Source organism: Struthio camelus, chromosome 6 (assembly GCF_040807025.1).
Source record: "Struthio camelus isolate bStrCam1 chromosome 6, bStrCam1.hap1, whole genome shotgun sequence".
Lineage (NCBI taxonomy): Eukaryota > Metazoa > Chordata > Aves > Struthioniformes > Struthionidae > Struthio > Struthio camelus.
In genome coordinates this window covers 19,267,306-19,292,586 of record NC_090947.1, presented here as the reverse complement: position 1 = coordinate 19,292,586, position 25,281 = coordinate 19,267,306, and the positions used below count along the sequence as shown (strand labels likewise).

The window sequence follows — 25,281 nt, the reverse complement described above, 5'->3', positions numbered from 1 at the left end:
CAATGCCAAATATATTCCTTGGACTGATTCACAGTACTCTAAAACACTGCACTCAGTCACCTAACAAAGAAAAGAAGTCATTTATATCCTCCAAAAACAGGACAACTCAACATACAGCCAGGTGAGACATGGGAAGGAAAAAAATGCAGCTAATCTCTTCAAGGAAGAGGCTCAAGGCAAACATAATTCAGTAATGGGGAAATAAAAATAAGAATCAATGTGTTTCTATAAAATCTTTCATTTAAGGTTCTACAAGTCATTTAAAGGGATTAATTCATTGAGGTTTTCAACATGTCTTTTCTTTGTTCACGTAGCAATCAAAAAAATTTTTAAGTGCAAGCTTTTGCTGACAAATTTGACATGTATAAAAACAAGAAAATATATCTTAAGATGATGAACGTTTTGGAAATGGTTCATTTGCACATGTCAGAAAGCACCCTAGCAAACCTAGTCCCTTCATCCAGCAATATGAAATCAGCTGTGTCCCTCAACCTTCATAATTAAACAAACAACAGAAAAAAGATAACTCGTGAAACATGTACTATGCTTAAGAAATTAAATTCCTCCTTGAACACTGAGAAAGAGGTGCAAAACTTGAAGGAAAAAATTCTTCTAATAGCTCCTTCCAGTTACTGTGACATCCTGGCATACTGTAGAGCCCTACCAGCGGTCATTCTAACTTCCCTGATCATCTACTGTAGATACTTAAGTTCTACGAAAACTACTATTCCAGTAGCTCTGATTAAGCTCAAATGCATATGCAGAATTGTACCATAAAGCCCCCCCTCAAACCAAAAATATAAAGAATCAAGTCAATGCCAAAAATCTGGAAAGCAACCTTAGGCAAATTCCATATATGGATCAACTGTGCAACACCATCCAAACATACCATAACTGGGGATGGTTTAAAGGCACTTGACAGATGAAAAGAACAAACAGGCAGGGTACAAGGACCACTGATCAATGAGGTGAGTACCTTCTACACCGTGCCTATCCCCAAGGGAAATCTCTGTAAAAAAAATCTCCCAGTATTTGCAATTGCATAGTTATATTCCTTCCTTTAAAAGAAGTTACCAACATCCAGCACACAGAGTTGGACACAGTGCATTTAACATTAAGTTCCTGGAAACCTGGGCCTGTGCAACATGCCTCAGACATCACGATCCTCGGAAGAGACCGGCTATATCCTAACTCTCTCTCTCTCATTCTTCATAGCCTGTTACCTTGCACATTCTTTTTCTCAGGGTGGTTTATTGATTCATTCTTCCCTTTGGAAAGGAAATGCCCTTATGGCCAAGTTTTGCTTGCAAAGAACGGAAAGAAACAACTAGCAATTTGTATAAGGGAAAACACTAAAGTTTTATAGCTGTCTCATTAACTGATCAGCTACATTGTGTTTAGACCACAAAAAAAAATGCAACCCTGCCCAAGCCAAGGAGTGTCCTAAGGGAACAAACTCATTTAATATGCAACAAAACAGATTAGTCTTCAGTAAGTCATTCTGCTTGATCTTTTTCGTATACTATCCATTCTTCTATAATGATATAAAGAAGCGTTGGTCGCCACAACACGTTCACTTTCATGGGAAACATTAAGACAATCACTTGATTTTGGAAAACTAATTGTTTCTAGAATCTTCTCCTTCTTCCTACTTGCTCTGCTGTCTTCATGAATTATGTTTCCAAACAGATTTTAAAATTTCAGATATAAAAGTCTTTCCCATAATTTCATACAAGTTCAGTAGAATGAAACTGTGAATCTTTGGAAATCTGTAATACAAATAATCATCCAGTAAATTATTATGACATAAAATACAAGCTCTGAGAAAAATGCCTCTCGTTTGCAAAGATCATGATTGGTCCTTTGCCAAGACAAGGCTCAAGATTTGCTAAACAAAGAAAAAATGTAATCTCAAGCCTTGCTTTAATTTTTTTTATATAAGACTAGACTGAACAATTATGTAACATTTTCATCTTGAAATCAAGATATATAGTCCATTTATATATTAGATTCCCTTATTAGACATTCACTGGCAGATATTTTCATTATAATTCATGACCTCCATTCTGGCTTTTTTGAAGGCATTTTATTAAGTCTCCATGCTCCATGTCCTCTCCTGCTCTTGTTACCATTTTTATATCCTCTGGGGCAAGTGACAGGAAACAGTGCAAATCTGACAACAAGCAGCACAGAATCTAGCAAGAAATTACTATGCAAATGTGCCTGGGACAAGATAACATTAATAAATATTTGCTGATAGGCCTTTTGCTCTCGCAGGTAGCACATTCATAATAAAAACTTAACAGTAATTTAAACGAAAGATCAGAAGCCTCAGACGTACATGTGGCTGATGGATGACAAGAGGAAAAAACTTGTGTTGTCATTTTAGAGGAACCAAGCCAAGCTCACTACCTGAGAAGAAAATATTTTCTTACCAACTTCCCACATTCTATAAATGTTTAAGTTACTTACCAAAAAAGGAAGCCTTTCTGTTCATCAGTGACTAGCAACTTCCAACCACTGTATGTTAAAATACTCAAGTATTCTTAGTACTAAAACATGAAGCACAACACAGGCAACATTAGGCCTGTGATAACAAAGGAAGCCCTCAGTGGTTATTTATAAGCAACTTCACACATGTTAAACTTAAGGTAATTCTGCAGCTAAAGGAATGTAAGTCATAGGAAAGCGGGGAAAATTTTGACTTCATTATAGGGAAAAACCAGTTACATACTTAGACACTCAGAGAAAAATACGAAAGAACGGGAAGAAATACCAGTACATGATCACGTAAAATGAAAATATTAATTATTCAATTTAGACTATAAGCACGTTAAGATTACGCTTCAGAAAAAAACAACCAACCATGGCTAATTACTCACCTTCAGTAACAGGAACTAGATGGAGGGCTTATCAACAGAAAAAAGCAGGCAATTCAGAAGTAACCAACTTTCACGGACATCGAAAGACACAGAGAAGTTTGCTTCTACCTTAACTGGAATTTCTCCATCATAACAAACTGCTACAAAACAACTTCCTTTTTTAATTCAATCTACATGGTGATTTTCAATTCTTAAAATACAAAATTGAAAAGCATTTTTGCATTTATTCCTGGCCTGTACTCTTCAAATCCTTCTATGTTGGATACAGGTACACGTATGGATTGGTGGTCATTCCAACCCAGAAGCAAAAAGGGCTTGTATAGACAGCAGCTTATTACACTGAAAGGTCAAGTTCTCCAGAGATACAGAAATCACAGAAAAATTCCAAGTAATACTTAAATTCATACAGCTTTTTCACTTCTACTTCTGTGGAGAAAGTCTGTTAAAGGAAGAAGACACATACTGGCAACAGGCTCTTTGGAGTCAGAAATCCTGAAGACCAGCTTGCAAGGTATTATTAAGATTAATGTTCTGAATTGCAGTCACAGGCTTAGAAGCAAGCCTGTTAACGGTGACATCTTGTCCAAGCAGCTTTGTGCAGCTACGTAAGCATTACCTTAAGTATAACAGGAAGGAATGAGTTATCCAAAGAAATTAGTATGCTTATGCTGTGCTCTTCCCGCAAACTACAGAAAAAAGTCTTCACTTTTTATTCATTGGATTGAAACATGGGTACTGGGGAAAAATTCCAAAGAAGTTAAAGACATCCCAAGCATAATAGTCTTAATATAATATGGTAGGATTTTGTTTCTAAACAATCCAGATGAAGTTGGAAAAGAACAGAAGTCCAGAAAAATCTAGAGAAGTATTGGCAACATGCTCCTACAGCAGATGTCTCTTCAGATTTCATTTAGGTCTGGCAGTCGATCACTCCACACCAGAACAGTACAGTCATGTTCCATTTACATTAAGCATCGAGGAGAAAGACAGACAGACAGAATGAACAAGAGAGACCATCGTGATATACAAAATTATTTGTGGTTCTCCAAACAGTCTTCTCTTGCATGTCTGCACTGTTACTGGTTGTTGATTTAACATCTATGTTATATCTGACACCTTGAATTTGCAAAACAGAACTTTTGACTATAGCACCCTAGTAGAGGTAGGCAGTACACACGTTCAGACAACATGCAGCCCAGAAAAACAGTATAGTGAGTAACTGGATTCAGGATACATAATGCATTTACAGCAGTACATCAGTTTTTTTGCAAATTATCACCACTCAACAACCAAATTCTGCTATTATGACACACATATATGACACATACAATGGTATATAACATTTCCAGCTATATGTCTTGAAAGCTTAAAAAACATAATAAAAATGGACATTTTTTCACCCAAGTTTCAGGAATGCTCCCTGTCACCTAAAGGGATACCCCATCCACTCTTTCCAAACTACATTTTTCCAGTAGTGTGCCTGTCATTGAGAAATCAGTGCTGTACAAATGAAGCACATCCTCTTTCACAGGCATTGAATTTGTTCCTTTCTCCATAGTACACAACTGTCAGTTCTGAGAATGAAAACACCTCATACAGAATAAACGAAACTCAGGAGTAGAGCAGCCTGTTAATCAACAGCCAGCAGAGAGAACACATTTATGTTCTCCGCACCATAGTCCTTCAATTAATGAATGAACATTTCTGTGATTAGGATTTTTATCTTAGTTATTTAGAACAGTTAAAGTAACTTTGATGCTTCGCACTAAGCTTTGCAAAGGGAAGACAGGACACTAACTTGGAAATGCAGGAACAAATATAAGATGATGCTGGACTAAAATACCACTGGACCAAGAGTGAGGGACACCTGAAAGCTGGTCTTAACTCTGATATGGACTTTTTAGAGGCTTTTTCCCTAGACTTTATAGAAAATACTAAATTGAATAGCTGGATACAATTATTTTTACATTTTCACACTGTAGTCCATTTCAAGATAGAGATGCTAGTTTCATCTGACATCATTAGTTTTAAGTGCTTTTTGTGTTTGTTAATAAAAGTGATTTAAAATTACTTTAAGGCCTAACTTGAAGCAACCAGGATAGTTTGCTCACCATCTTAAAAAGTAACTCCAGGTTTTCAAATGAAGAAAGGGGTACAAAGAAGGAATACTCCAAAAGTATAGAGAGCTTTATTTGCACAATTCATCCACTAACTTGAAGTCTGGATCATTACAAGCGTTTCTGAAGCAAAACTGTAAAGAGATAGAGAAATAACTGTATTTGCTCTAACATACAAAGTATACTTCTGTCATTCCCTCACCTCCTAAGAATTTAAGCAAAAATAAGTATATTTTGATTATAAAAAATAGCCTGCCCTTCCTAGAGTAGATGCTCAATGGAATTAAGTTGTAACAGACAGAATCATCATCATCTAAAACTATATGAAGGTACCTGCTTTTTCCTGCTGCCATTGCAGTCTTCACATATTAAGCGCAATGAAATCCATAAAGGCAATTTCCAATAGGTCTATGGCTTCTGCAGTGATGCTTGGTCTTCAATGAATTAACAGTCCTTCAAATGTACTTCTTATATGTAAAAGATAACTACCCAGATAAACCTACATTAACAAGCAAAGAGATCGACAAAGCTTCACTATGAAAATATATAACTTTCAGTAAAGGTGGCTTAAAATTTTACTTGAAACATTAATAATAAAAATTAAATCGTTTGACACTTACTTATAAAGCTCTTTTTCAGCTTTTGAATTTTGTCCTATCAAATAACATGCCTATCAGGCACAAAATGGACTTCTAAAGATAAAAGACCAATTTTGTATATTAAATTGTTTTTCTAAACCCAGAGATAAAAAGATGAGTACATTACTAGTATCATACTTTATAAACATAAAGCAACACAAAATACTTAAAGTTAAATTGATGGGGCCACAATCTTTTCAGTGGTGTCCAATGACAGGACAAGAGACAATGGGAACAAACCGAAACACAGGAAACGTTGTCTGAATCGAAGGAAAAGCTTCTTTACTGTGAGGGTGACTGAGTACTAAAATAGGCTGACCAGGAGTCTCCATCCTCAGAGATGTTCAAAAGCCATCTGGACACAATCCTGGGCAACGTGCTCCAGGTGACCCTACTTGAGTCAGAGAGTTGGACTACATCTCCAGAGGTCTCTGCCAACCTCAACCGGTCTGCCTTTATATGCGATTCTGTAATTATATATTTCTTCAGAACTACTTTTCTGACAAACTGTACAACTCCTCATAACAAATTTTCTGTACAAAAAGTTTCCTAGATTTAAAAAATTGTTTTAAAATTCATGCTGTCCAGCTGCTTGCCTGTTCAGCTGTGACCAATTCCACTTCCAGTTTATAAGCGCAGTCAAAGGGGACAAATGGCCACGATATGCAGCCTCCACCACCTTCTCAGGCAGAATGCTGCACAGCTCACGTTATTTTTACTTTCTGCAGGCAGGAAAATAAGGGAACTGATCAGGTCAACAGCCAGAAAGTGAAAAACAGAACAAAACGAAAAATTATCAAAACCCAGTTTCCTGAAATAGTATTTCTTGAGAACTCCTATCATCCCAAAAATCATGTTTGACTTTTCATACTGATTTAATGTAACTTTTTTTTTTAAGTGAAATTTTCAATAGCAAGGAGCTGTATTTTCTTCTGCTCTAATTCAAACTCCTATTCTTGAACAGTATCCCAAATCCTGTGAACAATTATACAAATTTTTAACATCAAGTGCGTGAAAAATCCCCACTAAAGACAGAGATAAATCACACACATGAGGGTAGCAGGCTCTTGAAAAGCCTGAAATACACTGACTCTAGCCCCATTCCTGCTAGAGTCGTTTGTATCAGCTGGACAGGGTAGGATGCAGCAACGCCTTCTGCTCACACAAATTCCTTCCTCTTATTTCATTTTACTGCTTGATATAATTGGCATATCATAGTTAAAAGCTCTAATACAAATCTCCCCTTATTTAGCAAGAACATGTCCTTTCTGACTAGGGAGCATAAGCACAAAAGGCAGCAGGAGGAGGAGCCATGTATTTAGTATTACAACACTTTCAGATAAAAATTTCTTTTTTAAACTCATCTAATAAGAACAACTGAAGAAGTTTTCATGAGGATTTAATCCCCTAGTAAATAAACTGGTGTCCCAACTCTGGCTTTCCTGAAAATCTGTGCCTTGCTCACCGGCCTAAGTGACTGAACAGTGTAAGCCTTATTTTCAAGAGTCACCTGGGTGCATAGATGCCAAGTGCTATTTCTATTTCCTTAAAAAGAGTCTTCTTTGTAAAGAATGAATTTTTACTATTCAGAACCTTACAAGAGACATATCAGGCTTCAGTGGTACCACTATCAAAGCTGGCCACCATACACTAATTACAATTCCTAACAATAAACTTCAGTTCTTTCCAGCTAGTCTGCTTTTTCTTGATGAAGTGATTTCTGTGACTCTTTATCCAGATGTGCCACTCTGAAGCCTAGAAATCTTCCCCACCTCTTTTTTTCTTTCATGCTCTATTTTCTTTAAGCATGTTTGCTGACGAAAAAGCCTTCTCTTCTGTCCACATTTAAATGCTCGGTCTGAGAACTATAGTTTCATTCTATCTATGTTGAAACAAAACACAGTTCAGGACATCATCGTTGGAAACAATCTAGGCAGAGAGGAGGACTGCACGTATGTGAAAATTCAGAATCCAGTCTGAGCAAAAATGATAAACAATTTTAAGAATATCCTGCAGGGATTTCTTCTCTCCCCTTCCCCTCCCTACCCCCTCCAATATGAAGTATCCTAAAGAAAGGATATGCAGGTGCCTGGGAAGTCACAAACTTCCAGATGATAAATTCCTACTTCTGAATTATGTTATTACAGAATACTTGAAGAAAATTAAACCGTACCCGAGCTTACATTAAATCCTCTTACAGCAAATCATGCAGGCTGCTATCCAATTTCCAAATATAAAAACAAAAACAAAAGAGGAAAAAAACAGAGTTCCTGTATAGGCTCCCCACTCAAGAAAAACTACCTGCTCAGCAAGGTAGAGACCTATTCTGTCTTCCTCTACCCCGTGGAAAGTATAAATATTACCCACGTGAAACAGCTCTAACACAACAGAATGAAGAAAACCTAGTCAGAACTCTCTAGACCTGAAAACATCTTTCAACCACCAGTTTTTCAAGTGTGGGGCTAAAGTCTGCGTGTGTGGAACTGGAACTGAACACAGATCTCCCATACGCTGTCCAGGGCACAAAATGACAGGTGACACCATCAAACACATCATATCCAGAATTCTTGTCCAGTCAGAAGTCTGAAGTTTTCACAAATAAACTCTTCCTACCACAAAAAGTTTGTCCATCCAAGCTTTCACAGTCATACCATTTCACTCTAATAGTTCCTGCAACACTGAATGAAGTTCAAAATAAGGACTGAGATTCTGAAGAAGCTATATAGCGTATTCTCAGAGGGTTTTATTTTTTTTTTTTTAAAAACACAAACTTCATCTTCTCTTGAGATCTGTACTGCTCAATCACAGACCAAAAAAAAAAAAAAAACCCCAAAAAAGGAACCCTTTTTTCATGGTAGGTTCAAGATGATGGAATTTAGCCTTTAATCTGAACACATTGCTGGCAGTAAGACAAAGCATTCTTCCCAAACCTTGCCTTTTCAAGCATCAAAAAGTGCTTTTCCACACTTAAAAGACAAAAAAAACCCACAAATACTACCCATGCACACATGAATAAAAAAAAAATCCACCCTAAAAAAAGAAAAAAACAAAACAACCACCATCACCAACAACCCCACACATGTGAAAGAGGGAAGTTAAGAGGTTTACTTTCCCTTGAAAGGCACATTACGAGCATGGTTTCAGACCCTAACTGAGCAGAAAGCATATGAAAAAAGCACACAATTTCTTGGCTGAACATTCCAGGAAAGACCTCCAGAACATTAACTCCTTCACCTGTCCATGGGGGGATGGGGTGGAGGTGTGACACATAACTTCTACCTCCAGGGCTTTATCAGGGTTGCTACAGTGCACTCACAATTCTCAGTTTACTCAGCTCCTCTGGCAGCAATCATCGATGACCTTCACTAAAAAAAGGCAAATTCAAGATTTCCACGAAGAGGCTTGGCTATTCTTGGGTCTCAAAACCAAGATCATCAACATGGAATTGCTTGCAAATCCCAACCACTTCCCTAATCATTTTTTCCTCTTAGTTGCAATATCCTCATCTCCTTCAGAAGCTCTTTGTAAGTAAACCTGTGGTAACGAGGCTGCCAACCCCAGAACACTCTCTCAATCTGTAAAAGATCTAGTACATAATATTCATGTGTTTTAAAGGAGATAAAATTAAAATGATGGTGGTATTGTCCTGTGAAAATCGACAATCTGATATATGAATACTCTCTTGAAAAGACAGAGCTCCCTACTGGGAAGCTAGGTAGCTTTGTCTAGCCTAACTAACTAGCGTTGCAGATGCTGCTTCTTTCATTACTTATCATTATGAAATGGCAGAAGGGGAAACATGCAGCGGTAATGACACTTGGAAGAGGAAGCAAGATCTCTGAAGTTGAAAGCACCTTACATACAACAAAGTTTTGGAACAAAGAACTAGACTGCTTGGAATATGACAAGCAGGTATTTATAGCTATGACAATTACGAATAGAAGAATCCCCCAAAAGATAAAAGGACAAGGAAAGACACACTAGTTAAGGTACTTAGAGAAATGATACAAATTGTATGTGTCATGGTAGTAACACGTGACACATCCTTTTCCAAATATTTGTAACATTTTCTGCCTGGTAGCCTTTAAACATACACTAAACAATAGCAAGTAAATTTATTCAAAGGTCCTAAAAAGACAGCAACTGTATCTTTTTTTAAAGCTATACAAAACACCACTTGTCAATCTGCATCTATTTCACGACTACAAGTTGATCCAAACAAGAAAGCTTAGAGAAAGGAGCTTTGTTGCAGTGATACTCTGTTGCTCTTTCCAAGTGTCTTTTATAGCCTTTGTATGTAGCTTCTACTACTCTTCTTCCTCCATGATGATGAAAGAATCTAAAATTAGTACATCGGTTTAAGTTTACTTCTTATCAGCTATGGCCTCCAGCTTCTTCTTTCCCAAAAAGCAATAAGGGAGCTGATCAGGATCTCTCCTGAGCACTTCAGGAAGAAACGCATCAGTTCTAGAGCCGATCAGACCTTCCATATAAGAGAGAACGTCAGAACTCGTCTCTTGCAGATACAACTTCACAAGAAAGCAAATACTGTATCATAAAACCTGCTCAATGGAGGATTAAGTCAAAATTGTGGAGACCTGTATTAAAATCAGCACAATTAAAATTATCTAATATACAGGAGATGTTAATACGAGTTGGACAAAGTAATCCAAGTGAAGCCTAATAGCGTACAATGTTAATCACCTTAGCCTTTCACTAAAGGTAGCTGCAACTGAGGGAATGGTTTATAATTTGGCAGCATAAGAATTCCCTCTTCCAAGAGGGAAACATGGGTAAAAAAGCTGTCTCAATTTATGAACAAAATGTATCAAAGGAGGTTTTAAAAAATATACACCAACAATTTATTTTGACTCCTATAATTTTAATTAGAAAGATTGAACTTAAGGCTATGACATGTTCAAAAGTTATAAATCGATATATTCTAAACAATCTCTCCCCTGAATGCTTAGGGTGCTTCATGCACATTTTTCAAGTATATTCTGTCCTTGATCCTTGAATAAGCAAACAGAGCAGAATGATATCGAACTATAGTAGATTTCCCATGTCATGCAAGAAGCTTACTGCAAACTGATTACTAAACTCTCTGTGAAGTACAAGAAGGTGACAATACATTTGTTAATATTTTTATATCATGAATGACAAACATATGCTTAGGAGCAGTATGTAAAAGACTATAAAACAAAGTCCAAAATACTAATAAAATGTTAGCTGTTCAAGTCAATGGGAAAAATTTTCCTTCATTAGGGTCTCCTCTCCCACTCCCCCCCCCTTTTTTTTTTTTTTTTATCTCCATAGAACACCTTAGTAGAAGCTATCAGCTTTGACAGAACACCAAAATTCTGGCACTGAACCATAAATTGACCAATACCATAAAAAGAACTGCTAAATGAGAAACCATGTGCTCAGTATAAAACTAATTTCATGCTTTCAAAAGCACACAGTGGCTTCTAGCAAGATAGTGGCCCTGGGACTTGCAAAGACAGATTGGCTAATACAAATGGTGTGTGCTCCTGATGCAGTCTGCTTAGCCAAGCTTTACATGTACTGGCAGCAAATGGAAATTCTCGAATCTTCTGTCAAACAAATACACACTTATCTATAACTTCAGAGCTGAAAGCTATAAAACAGCTGCCTCATAAATATATTTAGCAGGAAAACACATGAGCTGTCCTAGTTCCTCACAAAAAAAAAGCAGTCTTTACATAGTAAAGAGAGACATTTTTAGCAAGCAAAACAACATTTTTAATTAAACATTTTTCCAAATCTTCCCCCTTTCATAAAAAAAAATCATACCAGCAGACCCAAATATAATCACAGCAGGTCACAAACTAAACATACTAGCAGAACAATACTACTTAATAAGTAACCGAGGTTAAATAATTTTGTGTGTGCTGCTATAGGCGAAATTCTCAATAAGAACTTTTTACATAGGTACAAAGTCTATTTAGTTTGTGATAACGTTTTTTTTCAAGCTTAAAATTTTACTACTGGGACTTCAGAAGCTACCTTTAGCACACTATCTGTTCCCTTAAATAAAACTTACTGCACTAAATGTCAAATTTAACTGAAGCCTGGTTAGGGAGTAGCGACAGTAATTTTATACCCTTCTCAAAGCAAGTTGTCAGTGCAAATGAATTACTGCAAGCTATCCTGGGCATGACAGGTCATAACTTTTAATATTAACAATGACAGCCATACACAAAGATATCAAATCTAGTGTACAATTTATTTCATTTACTTTCTTGTTTATCTGGAGAATCCAACAGCTCTCAGATTTGACATATCACTGTAACTACAATTTGAGATTTAACAAGCCAGAAAGCTAGCTCTGGTAAGAGGTATTTAGTCACACTGCTAATTAGCTTCTTTCTACAACAATAATACAGCATTATCGACATGTTCCAAAAACATTTAAAATGCATAAGAAGTCACCTACTGTAAAGATGCCCTCTGCAAACAGCAAGCAAAGAAAGGCAGCTTGCCACATATTTACAGAGTTACTTTTAATATTGAAATAGTACGAGAAGAAAAATATGCATTTATATGCCTTGCCATTTTTGCCATCTTTTCCGCTAAAATACATATGACAGATACAGAAATAATGCCAAACATGTAAGCACTGGCTATTAGTATGATACCACAAAGCTATTCAGTGAAGTTTAATAATAAAAATTATGCTCACCTCTACTAGGAAGTCCGCTCCACATTATGGCAACAGTATTTAACAAGCTGAAACAGCAACCAAGTTATATAAACAAAACTTCCAGTATGTGACCAATATGATCTACGGTGCTACAGATACTTGGCTCCAGCCCTGATCATCTGTGTGACAGTACACTCTTCTACCAGTGCAGCTTCAAACCTTCCCAGATGCTGGCTTATTGCATCGCTCATTGAAAATCCTTCACACGCTGGCAACATTTTAGGGAAAGACAAGCACACTCTGAGTCATTTGTAAAGAAAGCAAAGCAATTTCAGTTCTGTATCTTTGTGCGTACCGAAACACAGGGCACTGTCAAAGCAGAAGTCTGAGGTGAATTTATGCTGAGAAATAGGCAACCTAAGCCTTCATTATCAATGCATGAAATCAGCTACAGTGATCAAATTCACACAAACCATAAAAAGGATATGATTATGAAAGGCTCTACAGATTTAGCTCCAAACCACACAGAACGAAGAATCATCTATCTAGATTGTGTAAATGTTAAAAATAGCTCTGTCTTTTCTACAATGAACATGAGACAGAGGAGAATGAGTAGCCTGCATTGTGATGAGCTTCATTATTGGAAAAAATCCTACAATAAAAATTAATGATTCCTTACAGCTTTTCTAAATAAGATTAATTAGCAAGTATGCAAATGAACAAATAAGTACTTTTCTAACCATACAACTTACAAAGTCTACTATCAGGTATCATATTTGTTTATACATAAACAGTAGCATAAATACCTGGAGAAAAATTTTGGAATACTGACCTAGCAAAGATCTTCTGTACAGTCCAGCAGATTAAATATGTGCAGGAAAACAAGAACAACAACAAACAGCACGATATTATTTGACCACATGCCTTTATCTTTCCAGACAATGATTTTTTTAATTACTTACTACAGAAAAATCTCCATGGCTTATTAAATTCATGCTCTTTCTACTCCCACAGAGGCTTCCCACTACACAAATCTTTTTGTCTTTACCAGTACTTCACACATTTTCTTTTGCAAAAAACGGGAAGAGGGCATGTGCCACTGTGCATACTCACACCCACAGAGATTTTAAATACACAGTGTAATACGAGTCAGATGTAATCATGAAGAGGTTAAGTTTGCAAAGAAATAAAAAGACATGAGAGTCTCTATTATAATACCTGCACTGTTATCCAAATAGACTACTGTGTCAAGAGATATCTATGAGAGAAATTTTGGCAGCATCTGTCCCCAGATGAGGATACTTACCATACAACAGAGAGTATCTGATTTTCATTTAGGAGATAAAACTAATAAACAATTCTGACTTCAATATTTCATTGTTTCAACCATTTAATACTATAAAAATCACCATCAGGAAATAGATACTGAATAAAAATGATCACCCTGCATTTACAGACCCCTTTTTCTCCAATACCTGTACACTGTGGGTCACATCCTTCTGAGGGTGAGGAGACCCTTGCAGCAATATGAACTCCACTGACCTCAGTAGCTTTCCAGGCAATTGCCCAGGCTGCCTCAATTACAAGGGGACCCCCCCCAAGCTGACCACGAATTGTGTCATCACCATTTCCGCAACCATTCTCAGTTTGAAAGTATGGTAAACGATCAGCAGCATTTTTTATCCTAAATTCAAGAACATCAGATTGGTTAATGTTTTTAATAATGCTTCTTTACCACAACATAATTGCCCCATGAAAACAGATTAAATTGCCTGAGCAAGGAATTCTGGAGATAATTTTGATATGAGATTATACTTATGCATATCAGTGGTAAGAAGCCTTAGTAGCCACTTTTATGTTGAAACTTCCCCACCCCACCCAAGAAAACCCATAAAACCTTGTTTTTTCCATACTAGTCACACACCCAGTTTGTTTGCTTACAAATCCCACATGCCACCCAACAAGAATAAAAGCGGAGGCTACAGGAGGAAAATTAGTCTGGTATCCATTAACAACTCCGAAAGAAGGGTGTTTTCGCCTCCACTGGAGATTTTTTATGTTCTGCTTTAATATAACTTCCCAGTTACGAAAAGTCAATCCCAATTACACAGTAACAGAAATACAAGCATCTATCTATTTTTAGTATTTTTATCAGTACTTTCACAGTACAGCTGTTAAAAGATGGCACAAAGTATTATGGAGACGGTTTGCAGCTAAAATCTAGTATCTGCTACTATCGGTAACATCAGCTTTGTCACTTGATATCAACTGTCATCATCAATATTTTGTAAGAAAAGTGCACCAAAAGAATATAATTAAGAATCCTCTTAATTTCAAAGTAACTAATTATGACTGCAATGAAAGAAAAACTGCAATTGATTATCATATTTCAGTTATAGGAAAAACATTACCTTATGTAATATCACATATTTCCAAATTAGATTATGGAAAATACTCAAGTGAGAGAAATAAATGCAGAATCAGCTACCAAAGGGAAGCTTGTTCCAAAGAACACTGAGTAAGAAAAGAAGTTGAGACGCATTATAGCGAGAAGTGAAATACTAACAGTTTCTCAACTGCTAACTCCACATTAATCTAAAATGCATTATGGGAATGCATTTTTTTTGAATTACATCAGAGGAAAACATTAGTTTTACTTTTTAGGAAAAGTGACAATCTAATCTTTTTCATAAAAAAAAAAAAAAAAAAACACCAACAACACACACACAAACACACACACAGATTTTGCCCGGACTGGGCTAGCAAAGAGGAGGCCATCTCTCTTTCACAGAATGAGAAGGGGTGGACGGAGCAACAGCCCTGAGGCATGACTCCATTTTGGGTCCCCAAAGTAGCTTTGTTAGAACTACTTTCTAACAGGCTGGGTTGTAGGCAGCAGATGGAGAACGCAGAACAGGAACTGATTTTCTACAAGTCTAAAAAAGATTTTGGCATAACACAAGACAGGGTAAGCTCACTCATTTTTCCTGTCCTCCTTCTCTTCTTTCTAGTTAGAAGGACACTAATTCTGTAGCTATGTATGTACACATTTAGTAGGACTCCTCCACATACAAACCTATTCAAATTACTTTTGGCTGACACAGCATTCTTCTGAGTATTCATTAGAACAGTTCCTCATGACCTTCCATAATAAAAATTAAGACCATCCATTAGACTTTTTTAAGGAAAATAAAATACATTGAAATGGAATCTGAGGATCTAGTTTGAGGGGGTTTAACGTAAGCCAAAATTCTGGTCCCCATCAAGGTGTGATAAAGCAGTCTTAAGACGGTGATGAACCAAAGTCTTGGCCCAGCTAAGGTTCAAACTTACATACAAATACTTCCATACAAATACAATGACTTCTTCCATTTAGGATTAGATTCTGCTGACACTTAAAAACCACGGAAAACTCCACTGAAATCACAGTAAGGCACTGCAGTTTTACTCTGTTGTAACAGGGCATATTTTACCCCTTAATGTCATGTTCTCAAAATTGACCTTGCAAAGGTGTACTGACCTAATATCCTGGAAGAGCAATTTCTTTATGCAGCTGAATAAAAATGGTCTTCCTCATCCGCACCAGGGCAAAGCTTGGTGATTTAGAATTAAAAGTGGCATATTCAGAAGAAATTTGTCAGTGTTTACCAATAGTCATTTCAATTTTTCCACAGAAACAAAGTCATATTCTTAGAAAACGAATTATCATTCTAAATGAGATCCTCAAGAAGGCACTTTTTATTTGACATAGCTAGAGGGCATTATTCACACTTCCTAATTCTAGGCTTCTAATTTGGGAATCTAATATACTCATGCAAGTTCCCTATATAGCCCACGGATCCTTTAGAGGGGAAATTCAGAGTACTTTAATTATTAGTCTACCTCCTTCCATTAACTTGAAAGGATGCCTAGACTTCTACTTTAATGTGATATGACACAAGAAGGCAAAGCACATCTAACAATTCTCTATTGCCAAAAGTGAAAAACTTGACTTCTCCCTAACTCCCTTGCTCTCCACTCATGGCTCACATTGCCTAGCTTTACTTTCTCCCTTGTACCAGCTTTATCAGATCCTTTCTGTGACTTGATTTAAATCAACAGCACAATGGAGAGCATCTACTTATGTATTTAGTTTGCTAAGTTAGTAAGTCCCTGGGGCTCACAGTGGAGACTGGTGAGAAACAGTGTTGAGAAGAAACACAGCTGGCAGAGAGCTCCTTCACTCTTCCATCCTCAAGAGATGTCTTAGGTGAAACCCTACGCATAACCCATGAGGCTCTCGCATTCATTGTTATGAGCAAGATCACGCAACTGTCACAGAAGTTCAATAATCTTACAGGAAATCATCCTATGATACTTCCTCAGTAGCACATGGGAACATGTTAACTTATAGGACGGAAAAGTCACAGCACAGCATCCACAGCATTTTCAACACTATCCTGTGAGGTCAGAAATTTGAGAGCAAAGGGCAGAGCTGCTACCAGAATACACTGCTAAAGGGTAGACGTCCCAGACTCACTTCCTACCAAATGTACAGAAAGAGCTTCAAAAAGGCACTACTGGGTGCTTTCTGGACGCTAAAACACATTTGCTCTCTAACATAGCCTAGGACCCTAGGAAAAGTGATTCCAGTTTTTTAGCTTCAAGAATGTGGGCACCTTGTGTTTTAAAAAAAAAAAAAAAACAACAAACCCTATACTACCCATTTCCAACAATCTGTAAAATTTAAATTTTGATAGGTATTTCTAGAACACTTAATCTTACAACTATATTAACTATTTCCACGCTACCACACAGGCAAAGAAGAGACAAACAGGAGATTCACCAAGACATACACCCAAGGGGACAAGTAACAAGAGTTTCTGGAGCAATAGCAGTCTCCAAAGGAGAATTAAAAGGAATAGAATGATACCATTCACAAAAATGGCAATAGTACAACAAACAACTCACTGTTATCTTACATATGGTTTAATTAATAAAGCAGGCTTTAAAAATGAAAACATAAAAAGCAGTGGAACAAGTCAACGACAAAAATGCTGTGGAACAAAAACACAGATCAACTAGTCTGATTTGTAGCCCAGACTGTAGCACCACCTTGTGGAAGTTTTGCAATGCTGCATTTGCGATAGTTTTCCTGCCTGCAAAACACTAACTAAAAAAAGACCGCTCTCTCTCCCCCCCCCCTCCCCCCTTAAACAGTGGAGGACTTTAGCAAATAAGGAGGTGAGCAGTCTTACATAGCCAAGCTCGTACCATATCTTCAGATCGGGGTCTTCCTCCTCCAAAGAGCACACATTTTAGCCCTTGTTTTCTGGGTTGCTGGTGAGATTTGGGGCACCCTAAGAACCAGACTGTGACCTGATTAACTCCTACAGCCACTGTGTTGCAAGGAGGACGTATGCCTAGACTCTGTCAAGGCACATTGCTGCAAAACTGAGACATCATTTCTTTTCTTCTGGTAGAAACCCAGCAGCGTATCTGATGGACCTAGCAGAGGCTAGGACTTGCCAGGGTAGACCGCCACTAGGGCCTCTACCCTGCCCTAGAGGTAGGGAAAGGCTCTTAAGCGTGGTGTTGTTGACCAACTTCAGCATGGGTCCCAGTAAAACAAGATGGGTATTAATAATTATTGACCACGGCTTGCAAAACAAATAGCAAAGACTAACAATTAAAAGGACGTTTTAAAACATTCTGAGGCCACCTGTTATAGAGAAAGGACCTCACAAGAGGATGAATATGAAAATACTACTCATGACTCCTCCGTATTCATCATCATGCGGAAGAAAGTTCACCCAGAGTCAGGGAGGCTGGAGACAACAGTGGTGCACAGGTTAATTCTGTTACAAAGGACCAAGACAGCTTTCTGACAGTTTTAGGAGGATGGTAATCTAGATTTCTATACTTTCAACATGTATGTACAGTCACATATGTTTACAATCACCTTATTTGCAATAGAAACATTACTCGTTTCAAATTCATTTCACAAAGACAGAGGAAAATAACTCCAACGACAGATTAGCAGGAACCTGTGCAGAAAAGCTTCCCAAGCTGCGCTGAACAATCAACTGCTACGTTAGAGAAGTACTGTAGTTGTAACAACTAGGTATCAGAAGGACTGCTTGCTTCTTCTGCATGAGGAACGAAGCCTGCTCGCTGGTGAGGTGAGGTGAGATGAATTTAACTGCTCTTTTCCCTCTGCACAACTAATTCTTTTTACAATGTTAGGAAAGGAAATGGGAAGGAGATTCTCTTTGACAAGGGGTAATAACACTCCAGAGACGTGGATTAAGACCAAGCTTGGTAACGTCAATTAACTTCCACTTATTTTTAGAAAGTGTTCTCCGAGAACTACATTTCCCTAAATCTTGTTCATCTGCTGGCTCATGGGCAGTATATTAAACTGTCTATGCAAATATAACAAACTGTCTATGAAAAGCATATTTTTTCTTTTAAATGCTATGAAATTAACATTATTCAGCTATAAAAACAGAATGCCTATTTCAACATGCACTGTACACACTAGTATAATTAGTAAATAAATAGAACATAGTCTGATACAGAGATCAGTGAATCAAGCGTATGGCTAAAAGAAACAAATGTAAACTCCTATACCATACAGTGACTCCAAAACATATGTTCCAGAAAACAAAATATTCTCAGCCTTAAAGCGTTTTTGGACAGTGATGCGAGATGTCAGGTGCAGGGATTAAGCTAACAATAAAGCAACAGAAAGTATACAGTGCACACAGTTAAAATATTTTCTATCAGCACACAGAGGAATTAAATGAGACCCTCTCATACACAAAGATATTTCAAGAAAGCACACAATTAAGTCATTCAGGTGTTATTCAGTGAGAGACAACCCTACCCTAACTTGGATTCAAAACCAAAACTATACCACAGACTTCAAAAAAAGTCACATTCAATTAAAAAAAAGCAGAAAGAAAATAAAGAAAAGGAAAATGAGCAAGTTCCTTGGTTTTTTCTACCAATAATTTTCAAAGTTTTTCATTTATCCTTTAATGCAGTTTGACTGCACTATTATAAAAGGTAATCTCCCATGTGGCCATGCCACTTTTCTAATAAAATGAATAAATCTCTTTCATGAAAATTTGAGGTCTGTTACTTCATTGATATTTGTGTACTAACTATTAATAAGCAGTACTTCCTGCTTCTTCTAGACAAGGATTCCTTAAATCTGTCGCTTTTTTTTCCCCCATTTGTCTCAGAACCAGAAAGGATGACTGCTATACCTCTTTTAACGTGAGATGCAAAGAATGCTTTAAAGTTCAGCTTTGCCCCTTTTGGATTCTACAAGATGTCAAAAGATGACCTGTTTTGTTTAACAAAATTAACTGAAGGGAAGAAAGGAAGCGTCTTACTTTCACTATCAGCAAGAAAAGCATACTTCATGTGCTCTAATAAGTTTTCTTCAATGTTGCTGGAAGCTTCTGAATATCACAGAAAAAGAATAATCCTGCAGGAAAGTCCTTATAAAACTGTAAACATTAAGGCAACAGAACATCTGCCATACCATGACCCCTAAAAAAAAAAAGGGGGGAGGGACGTGTCACAACTTCCTTACCCTTATAGCCGTACAAAAACGAATTATTTGTTGGGTTTGTTCACTTTCTCATATGCCTAGAGGAGTAGGGAAATACTAGCATCTTCCTCAGAATAAATACTCAGAATAACACTGAAGCAAAAAACCCCCAAGAATCCCCTCCCAAACCCAGAGAGACCTATCAACTTTTTGTATATTATGTCCTTTGCACCTTAACATTTGCACGTTACATACATTTTGCAAAAGCACTGGGAAAGATGACAAAGATCCCAAATAAGTAAAAACTATTATGTCAAATCACTTTTCTTTTTAACAAGAGATCGAAGCTCAGATGTGTGAAAGCAGAAATGACGAAAGGAGGACCAAGCCTGTAAGTTCTAGCACTCTTCCTCTTCCCACCTTTACATTTGTTTAAAAACTTCTGCTTTACATGTAGTGTCCTTCTAAAACTTTGTTTCTGAAACCAAATGACAAGATGCACTCTACTCCTTGGACCCACAACAGCTGTTTTTAAATAGACCATACGTCAACTTCCTAAGGCCCAATCCTCTCATTAAGCACGGAATAACATAATACCACCTAACTACAAGCTGGCTTCACAAAAAGAGGGAAGTATGCCAGTAATTATGAACGTGGCAAAATATTATTAATTACTAGCATTAATTTATACGAAGTTTAATCATTATGCTGGGTGAGGGAAGATACAGCTTAAGACCTTCCTCAAACTTCCTGACCAAAAATCAACGTCTCATATTGATCACGTACCTGTACTCGTACTTGCAAACAAAGTGCCAGGAGCTGTACTTGTAGGGAGTTTTCCATTGTTTAGCTGCTTCACTCTTTTCAGGTGAGACTTCCCGTTGTAATGAACTTGAGCTTGTGCTGCAGAGTTCAGTTGTATATTGCACACTTCACAGAAGGAAAACAGTATCTTCTTTTTTTCTTTGCTTAATTGATAGTCTGGTCTGTCATTCCTCAGTCCTTTTTCTTCAAAGCCCCGTAGAAAAGCTGGTTGATTCATAATCCCATCTTCAAAGATGTGGTCAGGACTTAATGGACGCTTCATACCTACAAAGCAGAGAATGGTTGCCAGAAATCAAGTAATAATGCTTACTACTAAATCAGCATTTTATTTTTTAAAATGCTTACAACGTGGACCAAAGACCGGTTTCAATAAGGTTCCAAGCTGCAGCAGCTTGCCTCAATAGAGAAACACATGCATTTGTGACACATTGCAGAGCTCAGAAATAATAAGCTGGTAATATATCACACCCCACATATAACACCCTCATTAGATTGTTCTGCAGCTCTCTGTTTTAAAGCAGGTTTATTATTGCATCCCTAGTGGAGGCTGAGATTGTTTTCAGTTATATTTCCTTTCCTTCGCCTCACTAAAAATTGGTTCCAAAGCTTTTCGCTTTACAGTGCCCAAAGCAGTACACAGTGCCCGAAGAAACTATTAGACCAAAAGGATGATGACAAGAGGTGTTACTAAAACTCTTGTTTGGAAGACAGCAGAATATTCAAGTCAGAACTAATGAATACTTTGCACTTTTATTTTCCCCAAAAGCTCCATCTTCCACACCAATATCAAGATGTGGTCTATAATACCTTCACCTTTACTACCTTCATTATTAAAACTATTACACAGAGAAATGGCAGCTATAAGTTAGTCTCACGGGAGCTACACAAATCTACGGGAAATGACGGTCCCTGGGCTATAACTCAAGAGCCTGAAATAAGCATTTGTCCACAGAGAGTAAGAACCTCATCCCGATAAGTGAGCCAAGCTGCACAAACAGTGCGAGTGTGCATGCGTGTACTTTATTTAAGGTATGCAGCTGCACCAGTAAGAAGTGGAGTAGGGGAGCGCGTTGTGTAGGGGGAGAAGCATCTAGGGTGACTCAAAAGGGAAAGATTTGTTTTCTTTGCTAACTAATTTGTTGTTTATACTTTACTCTCTCTCCCACCCTGAATATTCCAGATCATCCCAAACAGGATATTTCCTTTCAAGGAACTTTTTAAGATTTGACAGTGACAGAAAAGAGAGAAGATATCTCTTAAAAATAAATAAAATCGACCAATGCTACTTGAAATTTGTAAGAAATTGATGGATCAGCCAGCTCAATCATACGTGAGTCCCTCTTTGAGATTTTTGATGTGGCTATCATTTCACATTAGAAAAAAGACTTGGGGTCATCTGCCAGAAGCATCAACAGGCCACAAATTATCTTCCACTTTTCTTCACAAGAAAAAAAGGGATTCAGTGCTGCTTCCCTGAGCCTCTGAATAGCCACTTTCTTCAGTTTTACGGCTCACAGTTTTGCCAAAAATAACAGACTCATAAAATTTTGCTTAGATCATCTGAGACTGCTCAAAATTTTGCTTTTACCACGAATTACATCTGTTCCGTGTCAGTGAAACATGCCCTGCTTATGCCCCCCTCATCAAAACACCTATGAGCAGAAGCAGAGGCAGCAGCATTTACTCTCCAGAGCAGGAGCCCGGCTCCTCGCAAGCGTGCACCGATTCATCTTCCAGAGGCACGGAGGCTTTAAACACAAGGCCCCTTTTCAGCCCAGGAACCCGACCGAGCGGCACCGCTCCTCAGACGTACCCACCACCCTACCAGCCGGCACAAACGACAGAGAGCATACTGCTATCACACAAAAAGAAATACAGAAGCGGTAACGTTAATTTTTCAAAGAACTGTGCAGTACTCCTAAGCAATACTAGGATACTCCTCTCTCTATCCAAATACATTACCAGGAGTAAGTCTGTTTGGTCCTTTTGCACAAGTATGTAAATGTAAACAAAACTAATTTTAGAAAGAGGGAAAATGAGAACCAAAGGGCTTACTTGCTCTAGGTTATAAAAAATTCATTTATTTGCGATGATGGAAGTATTTTATCATATTTCGAACTCTAGTCCATGGTTAAAATTTTAGTATTTGTACAGACAGCTCCTAAAGCACGATTCATTAATCAAGTATTCTAAATAAACAGAGTTCATCATACATTTTTATTTCATACATCTCAGTTCCGTCATCAAATAAACAAAAAAGAATATAACCACTACATTCATTAAAATATACATCACATTAAATATTAAAAATAAAGCCCATTATTAAAAATTTATGTTAGGTTCCAGGCACCTAACTGCTTTTTAAAACAAAATACTGGTGATCCTGAAAACCTAGGCTAGACTCTGTCGCACTAAATCATTTAAGCGTAAGTCTCATATTTCAAGGCAAGCAACCAAGATCCTTGACTCAGCTGAGCTTAGATGACATTTTCATCTGAAAATTTAATCTGTTTGGAGCTTTGGTGTGTGTTACTTTTCAATGTATTTTTTAAACCATAAATAACTTTCCCCTAATCCCTTTGTTTCTATATTCTTAGATTTCTAGGGTGCTGTTTTATTCTTTTATTTCCTGAAGTAAAGTTTTTGGGAAAAAAAAGTATTTTTATATTATACTGTCTTAGATGCTATAAACATGCTAGTTTAATAATAAAACAGGTAACAGTTAAAAACAACAGGGCTTGTCAGAAATCTTGCAAGTCTGACTGCAGAAAGTAAACAACAATTAAATAAATTACACTTTTAATGAAACACAGCTGGTTTGTATACATTTAAAAAAGGCAGGGGGTAACGCCTGCATTAGTAAGCGGTACGGATCCGAAGATGCAGATCCACGGGGCAAAGCAGCTGGTTCCGAGTACCCGAGAGCCACACCAAAACCGCTCTGAAGAAACCGGTTTCTGCTTCGGCCAGCTCTGGTCTGGTACCGCGGACTGAATCAGTCCGTCATCACAAGGGCATGAGACACACACACACGCACACCCCTGCACTGAATGTTCTTGCTTAATCGCAACCAAAAGAAACTCAGCTTGTAAACTCTGAGGCTGCTCTGTGATATGAACCAAAGTGAATTAAGCGGGGAAAATCAGAAAAAAAACTTCCTTCCAAAGTGCACTCCTGACCCGACCGTCAGCGTGGGCACAGCCAGAAAGAACCACCGAGTATAGCCAGGACTCAAAACACAGCACCTCCGCCCCAAGGCGGCCACCGTCCCAGCCCTTAGTTTAGAAAGGAAGGAAAAAAAAAAAAAATCACTCTTCAAACAAACAGATAAAAAATTAAGATCAAAAAAGCCATTGGAAAACCAAACGGAATAGCTTTGCATTCTCTTTTAGTACAAAGTACTGTCTTGCATTAATACAAGACAAATGAGCTGCATTTCAAGCAATCTCTTCTTGATACTTAGTTTAAGACCTAAAAAGCACCGGCCAAAATTTTAAAATAACCTCGACTGCCTAAAGCTCTGTGCCTAAATTAAAAGGTGACCTGATTACAAGAAGTACTGACCTCCCAGCAACTGCTGCGATAGCAGATGCAAAGCACGTCTGAAAAGTTACCTACGCTGAGCATCTTTAACCTCGGGCTTAGCGCGTAAGTGGCGGCGTACTCCTGACGGCTTCCCCTCCGCACCAGGAGACCCCGGCGGGAGTCCGCACACCCCGCCCCAGCCCAAAGCGCCCCAGCCCTACGAGGGGGGCGGTCGTCTTCCCGACCCATCCTGCGCCCAAGAGGGGCTCGGCACACCGTGACCGTGCCAGCTGAGTCAGTCGCAAAACACCTTCCCTGCCTCTCGTCAAGAGAGCTGCTAAACTCACCAGTTTCTCTAGGACCTACGAAGTACTTAATGTTTTTAAAAGTTAGGCCACTTACAAGATGCTTAAATACAGGTAGAGCCCATCTGTGTTTGAAAAGCCTTGGTCTAGTACCTTCTGAAAGGTTTAAAGAAAGAAAACAACGTTGGGTGTCAAACAGCCAGGACGCTTTCCCAGCACGCACACCTTTCACACAGCGACACAGCTTTCACCATAGCGGATCACTTGCTGTGGCGTGCGTATTTGTCCAAGAATTAAAGTGGTTATTATACGAAAGGTGCTGTTTTTCTTCAAAATTTGGTATCCTTTCTTCTTTAAACTTAGGGCTGGGAAAACATAGCTTTTAAAAACACCTGCTGTAACGCCCTGGCTGTAGCACAAACAGAACAAATCCAGTTCTGCATTGAGTTAGCATAAGAACCACAACTCGAATGCAGATGCATCTTCCAGAACCGCCTTCCTTTAGGAGGCTATCCGAATCCTTTTACGAAAGGAGCTGCTGAATCTACACATTTAATTATACTTTTTATTATCACAGATCTTGAGCATTCTTTCTAATCTCTATATTTCACCAACACTTGAAGTTATATAAGCAAGCACCTGGCTACTGACCTTCTTCCCCCTCTTTCTGAGGGCTTTTTGCTGCAGACAGACTTTGGGGGAGCTCTGAAGCACGTGCACGCTCATTTACCTGCAGTCACACCTGAAACCCAGCCTTTCAGTTCCTCTCAGGCTTACATACA

General features: G+C 38.0%; 1 protein-coding gene across 6 annotated transcripts in view; it reads right to left on the bottom strand.

Moving 5' to 3' along the window:
- The window catches only part of ZNF385B (zinc finger protein 385B), a 176,825-nt gene that overhangs the window by 124,582 nt on the left and 26,962 nt on the right, over positions 1–25,281 (bottom strand). For 3 of the 6 annotated variants that reach the window (XM_068948393.1, XM_068948396.1, XM_068948392.1), the window contains exon 2: positions 20,631–20,933. In XM_068948393.1, the coding sequence (XP_068804494.1) occupies positions 20,631–20,931 (301 nt within the window). In that variant the 5' untranslated portion in view covers positions 20,932–20,933. Of the gene's footprint in view, positions 1–12,340; positions 12,678–13,263; positions 13,341–20,630; positions 20,934–25,281 lie in introns of those variants that run through there. The other 3 variants (XM_068948394.1, XM_009676305.2, XM_009676306.2) reach the window with 3 other exon arrangements.